At 49.4% G+C, this 13,567-nt stretch overlaps 1 protein-coding gene across 1 annotated transcript in view; it reads left to right on the forward strand.

Annotated features, from left to right (window-relative positions):
* Positions 1-213: 213 nt before the first annotated feature.
* LOC310824041 (clustered mitochondria protein homolog) overlaps positions 214-13,567 on the forward strand; it is a gene marked incomplete at both ends in the record, with an annotated part of 41,757 nt that continues 28,403 nt past the window's right edge. The window contains 6 exon segments of the mRNA XM_083696933.1: positions 214-268; positions 11,368-11,561; positions 12,009-12,180; positions 12,498-12,641; positions 12,731-12,858; positions 13,336-13,475. Coding sequence (XP_083553059.1) covers positions 214-268; positions 11,368-11,561; positions 12,009-12,180; positions 12,498-12,641; positions 12,731-12,858; positions 13,336-13,475 — 833 coding nt within the window.

The raw sequence follows: 13,567 nt of genomic DNA on the forward strand, positions 1-13,567 counted from the left end.
ATATGACACATGACACTGCATGTAGCTGGCTAGCCCCGTTAGCTTAAGAAGGCGATTTTACAGATCCACATCGCAATTCCAAGCAACGGATTTCTGTTGCCACCTTTCATAGCTAGCTGCCACAGACAGATAATGGTTAGCAAGACAGATGACATCCCGGCGTCAGTACCTAACAACTGCAACACAGTTGATCTTACTGATGAAGGTGGAGAGATGTCGGACAGCAAAGAGATCACCAAGGCATCACCGATGGACCACTGTGCTTGCGGTAAGCAGCAAGAGATACTACCAGCCAGTCATGGCATATCAAGGATCCTTGCTGCTCTACAGTTTTGCACGGTGCACCTGACCTGTAGCAACCAGATATAAAGAGATGGCTATGTGTGCCTGCATGTCATTAGCTTAGCTTTCAGTTGATAAGATAGCTAGCTACAGGATGATGCATGGTCAGATTAATCAGCCAGGTAGTTCCTTGGTTTTAGTGGACACGCAGTTTGCTAGCTAGTTATTTATTAATAGACCCCAGATGGTCACATTCTGTTTTTAATCACAGCCACGTTAAATGTAGGTAGCGAGTAAGTTAGCCGGGTATCTAGTCTTGGCTTAGCAAAGGTTCATTCACCCTCAGACAGTCTATGCAAGTTTGCTTTAGCTGAGTAGCTAGCTAGCTGCAAAGTTTGCAGAGCTTGCTAGCATGTTTTAAGTGGATAGCTATATGAGACTATTAAAGGTCGAGCAATCAAATGATCTCCTAAATAGAATAATTTCATTCGTCGTGAAGTTTGGATAGCTAGCTGTCACAGACCGACTGTGATAGTGTCACTGACACTTAGTACGTTGGTTTGTTGTTGTTAAAAGGCTGTCTGGATAACTTTGGAGTAATTGAAATGTATGTCAGTGAAATACATTTCATCACTGTCATTAGAATGCTCTGTGAGAACTGTCAATCCCGACGTTGACGCATACGTGTTCCATGTGAAACAGCATGCACGAACAAATAAACTGAAGGTCACCTTCAGTGGAAGTGCACAATGCAAGTAATAACAGAGCGGTTTTCATTGACATGTGATTTCCCAGGGATATTTCTATTTATATAAACGATTATTGGCATCTATTTCATGTAGTTTATCGATGATATTGTGAGACTATGTCACCAATGTCCCCACCCACCATCATGTTTATGATCGGAGAGGCTGGCTGTTGCTCGACCGGGAAATGGAAGCTGTGCCGTTGACAAAAGTTATGATGCATGTACGGTGAGAGAAGGCTACATATTACAAATGAAGAGAGTCCGACAGCCGGTAAGTGTTGTTGAAATGAGGATATTTATATGGCAGAGCGAGGTAGCCCTATGCTACGCTGATAAATTGACTCATTATCATAAGGACACTGTTGAAGTTATGCAACTTTACACAGCCTTCACAAAGCACTGCATTCTATGTCACATTTTGTAGGACCTTGAAGTTGCACACTGCACTTTTTCCTGACCAGGTAGAGAGCACCAGTAAGTTGAGTCAGACTCCAGAGATATTCTATATTGAGAGAGAGGCTTTAGTTGAGCCCTGGTGGTGGTAGGTAGCCTACAATTCGGTCCTGGAGTTTTTCTGGTCAGCTAGTGTGTTACGGAAAAAAAAACTCCTGGCTTATGTATTAGTCAATTCATAATTGTATTCATCTCAGAGGGCATGTTCCGTAGGAGAGGTCACTATGAAAGTCATCAACAAGCACCATACTCTAACAATAGTCATTGTTCTAGTTGTGAGAATGTTATTGTGGGGGGACATGCAGCGTTCGGCCTGTAGAGGGAGCTACAGGACTGTGGCCAGGGTTCAGAGGCGAGGCTGATTGCGCAGGTGTTGCGAATGAAGCCTCGCTAACGAAAGGTTTTAAGATGTGTGTGCCTTTTTTCGGGAGGAAGGAAGGAGGGCGACTGGAAAGTCATATCGAAAGAACGATTGTCTTAATAAACGGGACATTCCCTCACCAACACGCTGCGTCTGCCTCTGTGTATCACGGACATTGTTACATTGGCGCCCAACCTGGGACACAGAGATGGAGGCGTTAAGCACGGCAATGGGCTGAGGGCTGAGGACCGTGCCCTCCTCCAGGAGCTCGTCGGGGCCATCAAAGCGGGACCGGCGCCCGGGTCGCCACAAGGTCCCCCCAAGGTACACCTCCAGAAGATGGGGGACCTGGACGACCCGGAGGCGTTCCTGGCGGTGTTCGAGGGGACGGCGAGGATCTCGGGGTGGCCGGACGGCGAGTGGGCGTACCATCTGCTGCCCCTCCTGTCGGGCTAGGCGCAGCTAGCTGCCCACAGCCTGCCAACGGCCGCCCAGTGGGACTATCCCTCCCTCGTCCGGGCGATTCGGGACCGCCTGGGCCTCACCCCGGAGGAACACCGTCGCCGGTTCCGGGCCCTGACGATGGAGGAGGGGAGCAGGCCCTTTGCCTACGCCCAGCGGCTGCGGGACAGCGCGTGGCTGGACCCAGAGAACAGCTCGACGGAGGAGGTCGGGGACCAGGTGGTGTTGGAGCACTTCCTCACGGGGCTCCTGGCCCGGACCGCCGCCTGGGTCCAGTACCACCGGCCCCAGGATCTCGCAACCGCCGTTACCTTGGCGGAAGACCATCTCTCCCTCCCGCCGCAGGAGCCCCGACGACCAACCCCGGCCCCGCGCCAGGGGGCCGGCGCCCGGAAAGTGCCGTGCTAGCGGAGGAGGAGGGGCAGGCATGTCGAGAACCAGCCCTGGCCCCACAGGAAGCACCCCGAGCGACAGGGGGGGTGTGTTGGCGATGCGGACGGCCGGGCCATGTACGGGCGGAGTGCCCAGTGAGGGAGGTGGGGCAGATCGTCCGCATCGGCGACATACCGGGCCCTCCCCCCAGACCAGGAGCGGCGTATCGTGTTCCGGTAAGGATACAACATGATACGCACCAGGCGTTCTTGGATTCAGGCTGCATGCAGTCCATGATCCAGGAGCGCCTGGTTCGACCTGGGGCATTGTTAAAGGCATCGAGGGTGTTGGTGAAGTGTGTGCATGGGGACATTCACGAATATCCTGTGGTCGCGATCGAAATTCATTTTGAAGGGAAAAAGCATAGTGTACAGGCGGCGGTTAGCTTATTCTGGGTGTAGATTGGGAGGGGTTTCCTCAAGCGGTAAAGCGGGCTACCGGGGTGCGTGCACGACAGAGAGGGAGGTGTGAGGCGTGTAATGTGCTCTGTGCTGAGGCGGTGCCTCGCGACACTGCCGAGGAGGGGGGTCTCAACCCGAGATTTCCCCGCCGAACTATCCGCTGCTAGGTGACTTCCCCCTCGAGCAGTCTCGTGACGAGACCCTACGATCGGCCTATGACCAAGTGATAGCGATTGATGGTACTTTGGTACGGCCAGACACAGTACGCGCCCACCCCTATTTCGTGATTATCAGCGACAGGTTGTACCGAGTAAGTCGTGACTCACATAGCCAGGAGGAAGTAACCCAGTTGTTGGTTCCCCGATGCCGCCGGGAAATGGGGTCATTTCAACCCCTATGATTGAACCGTATAATGGCTCGATTTTATTGGCCGGGAATTCAGGCAGAGGTGCGTAGGTGGTGCGCTTCTTGTCGCGAATGTCAGTTGGTAAATCCCCCAGCCATTCCACGGGCCCCCTTGCGGCCCTTACCATTGGTCGAGAACCCATTCGACCGCATTGCCATGGATATTATCGGGCCATTTGATCGGTGTACACAGGGATATCGATTTGTGTTGGTCTTGATAGATTACGCAACCCGATACCCCGAGGCAATACCGCTGCGCAATATCTCTGCCAGGAGTGTAGTGCAGGCATTGTTTCAAGTAATCTCCCGCGTGGGAATCCCGAAAGAGATTCTCACCGATCAGGGCACAAATTTTATGTCACGCACCCTCAAAGAACTGTATGGCTTGTTGGACATCAAGGCGGTTCGAACCAGTGTCTACCACCCGGCCACTGATGGCCTTTGTGAGAGCTTCAATCGGACCTTGAAGTCAATGATCCGGAAGTTTGTACAGGAGGATAGTCGGAATTGGCCTAAATGGCTAGATCCCCTGCTGTTTGCGGTACGGGAAGTCCCCCAAGCTTCCACCGGGTTTTCCCCATTTGAATTACTCTACGGGCGTAAGCCCCGGGGCGTCCTAGACCTTCTTAAAGAAAATTGGGAGGAATTCAATACGTGAGATTCAATACGTCCTGGACTTCACGCCAAGCTCCACGCCCTAGGGGTTATCTCACGCGAGCATTTGCTGCAAGCCCAGGAGCGTCAAAAGCGCCTATACGACAGGGGAACTAACCTGCGAGAATTTACACCGGGGGACAAGGTGCTCGTACTGTTACCCACCTCCAGCACGAAATTACTCGCAAAGTGGCAAGGGCCGTTTGTGGTCACACGTCGCATGAGGGACGTGGATTATGAGGTAGTACGCTCGGACCTGGGGGATAGCTTGCAGGTGTATCACGTAAATCTCCTAAAAAAATGTAACGACGTGGTCACTGTTGCTCTGGCTACAATAATTCCAGAGAGAGATGAGTTCGGTCTGGAAGTCCCAAAATCAAAAGTTAGCACTCCGGTCGGTATTGATAACCATCTCTCTGCTAGCCAGGCCACAGACTTTTTGCAAGCTAAGTTCGCTGACGTGTTCTCTCCCCTGCCCGGTCGGACTACGCTTATCGACCACCACATAGAAACGCAGCTGGGTTTAACGGTGCGCACGCGTCCCTATAGGTTGCCGGTACACAAACGAGACATTGTGTGCAGGGAATTGGAAGCCATGCTGGAGCTGGGTGTGGTCGAGGAGTCCCGCAGTGACTGGTGTAGCCCCATCGTGCTTGTCAACAAGCCGGATGGGGCTATACGGTTCTGTGTGGATTATAGACGGGTTAATGCGGTCTCCATGTTCGATGCCTACCCGATGCCCCGGGTTGACGAGCTCTTGGACCGGCTTGGCACGGCCAAGTATTTCACGACGTTGGATTGCACGAAGGGATACTGGCAGATTCCACTCTCGCCGGTATCCCGGGAGAAAACTGCATTCTCCACTCCGCTCGGGCTATTCCAGTTCACGGTGCTCCCTTTCGGGTTGTTCGGAGCACCAGCCACTTTTCAGCGCCTCATGGACCGCATTCTGCGGCCGCACTCTGCCTATGCTGCGGCCTACCTGGATGACATTGTCATTCACAGTGACACCTGGGCGCAGAGTGTGGCTGCTGTTCTGCGGTCCCTGAGGCAGGCGGGGCTGACGGCCAACCCGAACAAGTTCGTGATCGGGCGGAGGGAGATCCGGTATCTGGGGTACCACTTGGGTCGGGGGGAGGTGCGGCCGCAGATTGATTAGACTGCGGCCATCGCCGCCTCTCCGCGGCCCAAGACGAAGAAGGTGGTGAGGGCCTTCCTGGGGCTGGCTGGCTATTACCAGCAGTTCGTGCTGGGATTTTCAGAGCTGGCCAGTCCCTTGACGGACCTCACCCGGACGGGTGCCCCGGATCCGGTCCAATGGTCGGGCCAGTGCCAGGGGTCGTTCGAGGCCCTTAAGGGAGCTCTTTGTGGAGAAACGGTCCTGTATGCGCCTGATTTTAACCTCCCTTTCTCCCTACAGACGGACGCGTCGGATAGAGGCCTGGGAGCAGTGCTGATCCAGCGGGTGGAGGGGGCTGACCGGCCGGTGCTGTACCTGAGCCGCAAACTATCAGAGAGGGAGGGCTGGTACAGCACGGTGGAGAAGGAGTGCCTGGCCATCAAGTGGGCGGTCAGCGCCCTCCGCTACTACCTGCTGGGTCGCGCTTTCACCCTCTACTCCGACCATGCTCCCCTCCAGTGGCTCCACCGCATGAAGGATGTGAACGCGAGGATCACCCGGTGGTATCTCGCGTTGCAGCCCTTCAACTTTTCTGTCGTGCACAGCCCGGGGGCACAGATGGTCGTGGCAGACTTCCTCTCCCGTGCAGGGGGGGGGGGGGGGGGGGGAGTAGGTTGTCGGCCGTCATGTCCCCGGCCTGTGTCGGGCGGTGGGGGGACATGCAACGTTCGGCCTGTAGAGGGAGCTACAGGACCGTGGCCAGGGTTCGGAGGCGAGGCTGATTGCGCAGGTGTTGCGAATGAAGCCTCGCTAACGAAAGGTTTTAAGATGTGTGTACCTTTTTTCGGGAGGAAGGAAGGAGGGCGACTGGAAAGTCATATCGAAAGAACGATTGTCTTAATAAACGGGACATTCCCTCACCAACACGCTGCGTCTGCCTCTGTGTATCACGGACATTGTTACAGTTATGCAGTCAGATGGTTCACTTGCAGTTAGGCTTTCCCTGCTATTAGATATGTGTAATTTCTTCCACAGCAACACAATAGTTTCCAGGTTTGCAATGAGGTTAAATAAAGAGATCTGAAGGTTGATGTCTTTTCGAGAGGGTGCTTTATTCGATGTTACAAAGAAATTATGTTTCAGGCTAGCAGGTTATGTCTCTCTCTCTTGGACTCATCTCCCAGAGAAACTATATAAACTAGCAATGAAATTTGGCCTTGGAGGCCACAGGTCCCTGTTATTTAGTCTCTGCGTTGTGTATTTGATAGGTTGCTACTAGACCAGAGGTGAGGGGCACATAGAATACTTGAAAATAGAATACAGAAATCATTGGACAATTCTAACACTGTTCTCTATCTATCAAGAGGGGGTATGCCATCCTGTGGTGTAATAAACTATTTTAGTCCTCACCTGTAACTAAAAAGACCTTGCTTGATTATTATTTATTTTTTTGACTTGCTGTGTGTGTTCTTATTGTCATGCTGACGGCCATAGTCTGTACGTTTCTGTCAAGGTCCATGAAGTGGATGGTGAATTGATTCATCTGTTGTCAAAGCAAGACACAAGCGCACTCAAGCTGTGGTAAAACCTTGAAGAGCTAAAACAGCGTAGAACTGGGCAGCAGAGGAAGACTGCTAGGCTAGCCTGCTGAATTAGCATAGCAGTCTCTCTTGGAGTTGATGGAATAACACAGAGGCTTCTATATAGAACCCAATAGGAATCTACATAGGACTCTTCCACAGGGACAGGTGAAGTACCCTTCTGGAACTCAGGAGTGCAATAACAGTACAAGAGGTGGAAGGTTTGTTGTGTCTCCACTGGTTTAACTGTATGCTGGAGAAACCCTCTCATCTGCATGTCCCATAGAAGGCAGCATGCAGCACTAAAGGGCTAACTTTGCAGAGATTAAATGTTGTACTGTGATGCTTGCTACCTGCATGCTAGATTCTGAGCGATGGCTTAGAGTAACCCTATCCACACAGTCCGGCCTACAGAAGGCCCAAAGTTCTCTTTCAATTACCCACCTCCTTAAAAAGAGTGTTAGGTATACTTGGGTTTTGAGTGTTGTAAGCTATGCAGCAGATTGTGTAATATTCCCCCCCACCTCACCCTCATACCCCTCATGCTCTGCTCCATTGCTGAAGGGGCCAAGTGGGGCTGTTTTGCAATTATTAGGCGACATGATTGCCTCCCCCTTCATGCTGTTGCTGGCACTTTGTACTCTTGGCACTAACTTGGGCATTATTTGATGGATGGAGGAGAAGAGTGACTTGGAACAAGGCAAGAAGTAGGACACCTATAAGGAGAGCACATGATGTAGGTTAACCCTATCAAATCCAAGAGGGATGCATGAGGTCCAGTGGAGACTGGTGGATGGAGAAATGGGGAGGACAGGCTCATTGTAATGGATGCATGACTGATGAGGTCACCCTTCCAGTTCCCTAAAAACACAGTTGATGATCTTGTTGACGCTCACACCTGACACACTCCAGGAACTTTATATCCCTATCATATGCTCATGTCTATTCTCCTTTTTAAGTGAATCTTCTGCTGATAGCATTGTCAAAATTGCTAAGGCTGTTCTGTTTGGTATCCTTGACAGTGAACAAGTTGTCTCAGACAGAAAATGTGGTGGAATTCCAAGTTAAAAAATACTTTGAAATAAAATGCCAGAGACAAGAGCTGATGGTTTATCCAGAGACTTTTATTCACAAGTAATAAAAGTCGTTCACATTTGCAAAAGCAAACACGTTGTTCTTTCAGTCAACCGCTTTATCGTTTCAAATAGGTTACCTCCCTCCTATGCAAATCATTCATACTTCCCAGCTGCATCCACCAATAACATTCAATTCCTACATCTCGTCACGGCCTGGTTTCCCCTCCCATTCCTAAAGATCTCATGTTACCTGACATTGGTGATGAGCTCATTGTGTTTAGTCCTGTGATTCTGGTGCCTGGCATGGTTGACCTTATCTTCACCTACCAATCGCAGTGTTTATTAGGGTTTTAATAAATCTTCACACCCTCTCTCCCTTATCCTGTTTTTCTCACGGAATAAGTGTATCTTGTTTCCATATTCTGCTCTCAGCTTGTTTGTCCTGTCCATTTGGACTCACAACTGGTCAAATTTATATCCGCTTCTCTTTTCTGTTTTCTCCAACCTTTGCTCCCTCCTCGTAACCTTTTAAAACATCTCCACTACTCTCCCCTCACAAATCAACCACTGGCCATCCTGGTCTTAGTTCTCTCTCTACCTTTCCTTTGTGGAATTAGGAATCTTTATTTTCTATAAAAAATTACCATAAAAACAGTCCCTCCACTGCAGGCCTACAAGCTGGTGTGAATGAATCTGCCCAGCAATTAGCTCAGCTCAAATGCATACCTTTTTATTGTATTTTTGAAAGTGTAAAAAAAGCTAAAGTTCAGTTGCTAGTATACCTGTGTAGCAAAGTCCGTTCGTACACAGAGGCAGACGCAGTATAGCGGTAAGGGAAAGCTCCCGTTTATTCATAAAGATTCGTATGGCGACAGTCCACTGGCTTTCCAGCCTTCTCAAATACTGGGCGATTTCACAGTCGCGGTTTTCTCGCCTCCTCTCGCCGTTCCCAGCTCCTCTACTGACATGGCAGAAGCACACACATGTTAAGCACTCGCCAACGAGACTTCATTTGCAACAGGTGTGCACAAGCCTCGCCGACACAACCCCGGCCACGGTCCTGTAGCTCCCTCTACAGGCCGAACGCTGCATGTCCCCCCACAACCTGTGACACTGTGATTAGGCCCACTCCAATAACAGCATTGTGTTAACTTGCTGTTACATAGTACATTAGTCAGTCAGTTCTATAAAGACATGTTTACCTTGGTTAAGATATGTTTGTTAATCTTTTTCTAAAGTACCCTCTGAACCACCCCGATCTAACCTCTTCCCCAGGCTATTGCACAGTGCATATAAGCCTGGAATAACAATGACTCAAACCTGGCCTTAAGGGGAGTGAATTTACTGTAAAATATGTATTATTTGATTTCAACGAATCATACGGCTGCAAGGTGTTGCTCCGAATCAGAAATGTGTGTTGTGCAAGCACTGGGGGGGATGCAAGGTAAATTCAATGGCTCTGCGTCGTCCCCTTTCGACAATCTTTCTGTTGGCTTAATGAAGGACAAGTTTGAGGCGTTGGTCCACCAGACCTTTCATCCATTTGGCCGGAAGTGTCTGGGAACGAGACTACCCATGATCAGACGGCAGGCTGAGAGATGTGTCCAGCACAGTGACTAGCTTGCCCCTTGGGAGGCTGCACTCATTCTGCAGGTGGAGATAAATACACACGGACGGACGGACCCTATCCACCTCCAATCGAGCTCAGAGATTATGATACTGTGGCCCTATTCAAATACTCTAGAGAAGCATTCTTCCTTTTTTAAAACAAATCACTGATCTGAGATGGTGTGATTGATGAAAGCACTGCAAACTGGGCAAGAGGGCCACAATGCTGACCCACAAACCTAATTGTTGAGGCTATGTCCTGTGAGTGATTCACGACAGAAGCAGAACTTCAGTTCCTAAGCTCTTGGTCACAATAGAAATTAGACACTTGGAGAGGTGATTGTTGATCTTCAGGGGGTGAGACATACATGCATAACATACTGTACACAAGATCCTCTGATGACCCAGAACATTATCTCCTCCTCAACTACACCTCATCTGCATCAGCTGCTAAAGCTTCTTACTATCATTCCAAAATTCAATCCTCTGCCTCTGACCCAAGGAAACTGTTCTCCACATTTTCCAAACTCCTCAACCCACCTCCTCCCCCTCCTCCCTCCTCCCTGTCTGCGGATGACTTTGTCACCTACTTAGAAAAAAAGGTTGATGACATTAGCAGCTCTTTCCCTCGACCTCTCACCAACACTGCTACCTCTCCTCCCAAACCCACTGCGCTACACCCGGTCTCTGGTTTATCCGATTTTTCCCCCCTCTCCCCTGATGATGATCTAAAACTGGTCACATCCAAGCGGGCAACCACCTGCGCCCTCGATCCTATCCCCTCCCCCTTTCTCCAATCCATCTCCAAAGACCTCCTTCCGTTCCTTACCACCTTAATCAATTCCTCTCTATACACAGGATCTGTCCAAGAGGCCTTCAAGACAGCCAGAGTCGAACCTCTTCTCAAGAAACCAACTCTTGATCCCTTCTCTCCTTATCAAAAACCCTTGAACGTGCTGTCTCTAACCAACTGTCTCACTACCTCCTTCAGAACAACCTCCCTGACCCTCACCAATCCGGCTTTAAGGCTGGGCACTCTACTGAGACTGCTCTCCTTGCTGTCACTCCCTCTCCTCTGTTCTCATCCTTCTGGACCTGATCACCCGATCCTTCTCTCCACCCTTTCAGAATTGGGCATCTCTGGCTCTGCACTCTCCTGGTTTGCATCCTACCTGACCGATCGCTCTTACCAGGTGATGTGGAGAGGATCGCTGTCCTCTCCACGAGCCCTCACCACTGGGGTCTCCCAGGGCTCTGTCCTAGGGCCCTTACTGTTCTCCCTCTATACCAAATCTCTTGGTTCGGTAATTTCCTCACATGGTTTCTCCTACCACAGCTACGCAGATGAGACTCAACTCTTTCTCTCTTTCCCCCCTTCTGACTCACAGATGACAACGTGTCTCTGTGTGTCTTGCAGACATTTCTCCTTGGATGTCAGCCCACCACCTCAAGCTCAACCTTAACAAGATTGAGCTGCTCTTCCTCCCAGGGAAAGCCTGCCCTCTCCAAGACTTCTTATGTGGCTGCTAGCGTGTTAAACAAGCTAATGATTTGATCTAATTTGATCCCATTGTACTTGTGTGGTGGCTGCATCTTAAGTCTTGAACAGGGCACTGTACTTTACACAACATGGACCCTTTTCCTTGGGTGAAGTTTGACCTCATTTATGTTGTCTGCAGATTTTCTACCTTTTTGGATACTTGTTTATTACGTGACCACCCTCTTGACCCACCTGTCCTATCCGATGGCAGGTTATGTTGAATGTCTCTCCTTCTCTAATCACAGGGCACAGTGCAGACACAGTGGTGATGAACGGGGGCGGGTCCCTCGACCATGCTGAGGAGCCGGAGTCCAAACAGGATGTGGCTTGTGACACAGATGGAGGGGACGAGTCTAATGAACAAGAAGTGATAGTGATTCAGGACACGGGCTTCACCGTGACGATCCAGGCCCCTGGCACGGAGCCCTTTGACCTCCAGGTAGATAACTCTGGAAGTCCATAAACAAACACGATTGGTCTGATTGGGAGCAGTGGCATGGCTCTACACACTAGCTACTGTGTGAGATTGTAAGAAGACATTTGACCTTACACATCATCCTGCTCCAAATGAGGTTGATGGCTGTCTTGCTGACATTTCAGTCTCAAATCAAAGTTTATTTATCATATGCACAGGATACAGTTGTAAACGTACAAGGAAATGCTGAATGCGAGCTACCTCTCAACAGTGCAGTGAGATATACAAGGATAGGAATAAAATAAAAATAGAATAATAACTATACTATCAGTCGAACAATCAGACAGTAAATGTAGCCTTGGGTGGAATGTAAACAGATAAATATTGTATCGGCAGATTATTGCAACAGGCGTACGTACAAGATGCTCTATGCTTAGCTCCCTCCCTCCCAACCCTTAACCCCCCCCCCAGGTGTCACCCCAGGAGATGGTTCAGGAGATCCACCAAGTGTTGATGGACCGCGAGGATACCTGCCATCGCACCTGTTTCTCCCTGCAGCTGGACGGCAACGTGCTGGACAACTTCGCTGAGCTCAAGTCCATTGAGGGCCTGCAGGAGGGCTCCCTGCTTAAAGTGGTGGAAGGTAAGCTCAGGTGTCAAGTAATGGTTGTGGCCTCTGGTCCCTACTCCCTACTGTAGATTTTTAAAATGGCTTTTAGTAGGTTCTTCTTTTTTGTTTATTTTTTGGTTCGCTTTGTTTTTCTTGATGTAAAGTGTCTGAGTTTTCAAAGTGCTATACAAATAAAAAATTGTCATTATTACTAGAGATACTTTGGGATATGTAATGCGAAGTACATTCTCATGCAGTATGAACTATTTAGTACAGTATGTTGTACCAGATTCTGAAGACCTATTTGGATGTTTAGCTGAGTGGTTGTTCTCTCGTGTTCCATCCTCCAGAGCCCTACACAGTGCGTGAGGCCCGTATCCATGTGCGCCACATCAGAGACCTGCTGAAGAGCCTGGATTCCTCTGATGCCTACAACGGCGTGGACTGCAACTCACTCTCCTTCCTCAGCATCTTCACTGATGGGGACCTGGGAGGTGTGTGTGTGTGTGTGTGATGGTCAGTGTTCTGCACAGGCAAAGTTGTCTGGCTATATAAGATGACCTCCATGTTTTCTCTACTACAGACAGCGACAAGCGGAAGAAGAAAGGCAGCAACCTTGAGCAGATTGACTGCACCCCCCTAGAGCACATCCTGCCTGGCAGCAAAGATCGCTCCCTGGTACCCCTCCAGCCACAGAACAAGGACTGGAAGGTATGGAGCAGTGATAATGGCTGTTTGAAATCGCATACCTCCATACTATTTGGTAAGCATAGTGAGTATGAATAGCCATTCCATGCTTGAAAGTACAGGATATGATGCATGCATACTGCATTCAATGAAAAAATGCAATCTGCGTTATGAAATGTGTATGAAAAATATCCACTCATGCAAGTATTATTAAAGGTCCAGCATGTAGATTTTAACCTTAAAATAGTGCTAAATGGCCATGATTAATTGGTAGCCATCAAGGAATGAGATGCCATGATGTTCATGAAGGATGCTGTATTAGTCCAAACAAAGTTTTCTAAAATCTGGTGTCTGGTAGGACACTGGCCTTTATGTGCCTTTTTCATGTTTGGTTTGTTTACAAGGATATGCACATGGCCAGCGGGGGCAGCAACAAGCAAAACTGATTCTGAACACAACCAATATAACATATTCCCTCCCCCCGTGTCCCGTGGTAGGCAGTGCCTGAAGGTCCTGATCATGAGTGGTTGGAACCCTCTGCCAGGGAACAGGAAGATGCACGGGGACTACATGTACATGGTGACTGTGGAGGAGTGCCACATCAGCATCACAGCCTCCACCCGGGGCTTCTACCTCAACCAGTGAGTTTACATCCACTTTTATTTATATATATATATATATATATATATATATATATATATATATATATATACATACACATATACATATATAT

Source organism: Argentina silus (assembly GCF_951799395.1).
Source record: "Argentina silus genome assembly, chromosome: Y".
Taxonomy (NCBI): domain Eukaryota; kingdom Metazoa; phylum Chordata; class Actinopteri; order Argentiniformes; family Argentinidae; genus Argentina; species Argentina silus.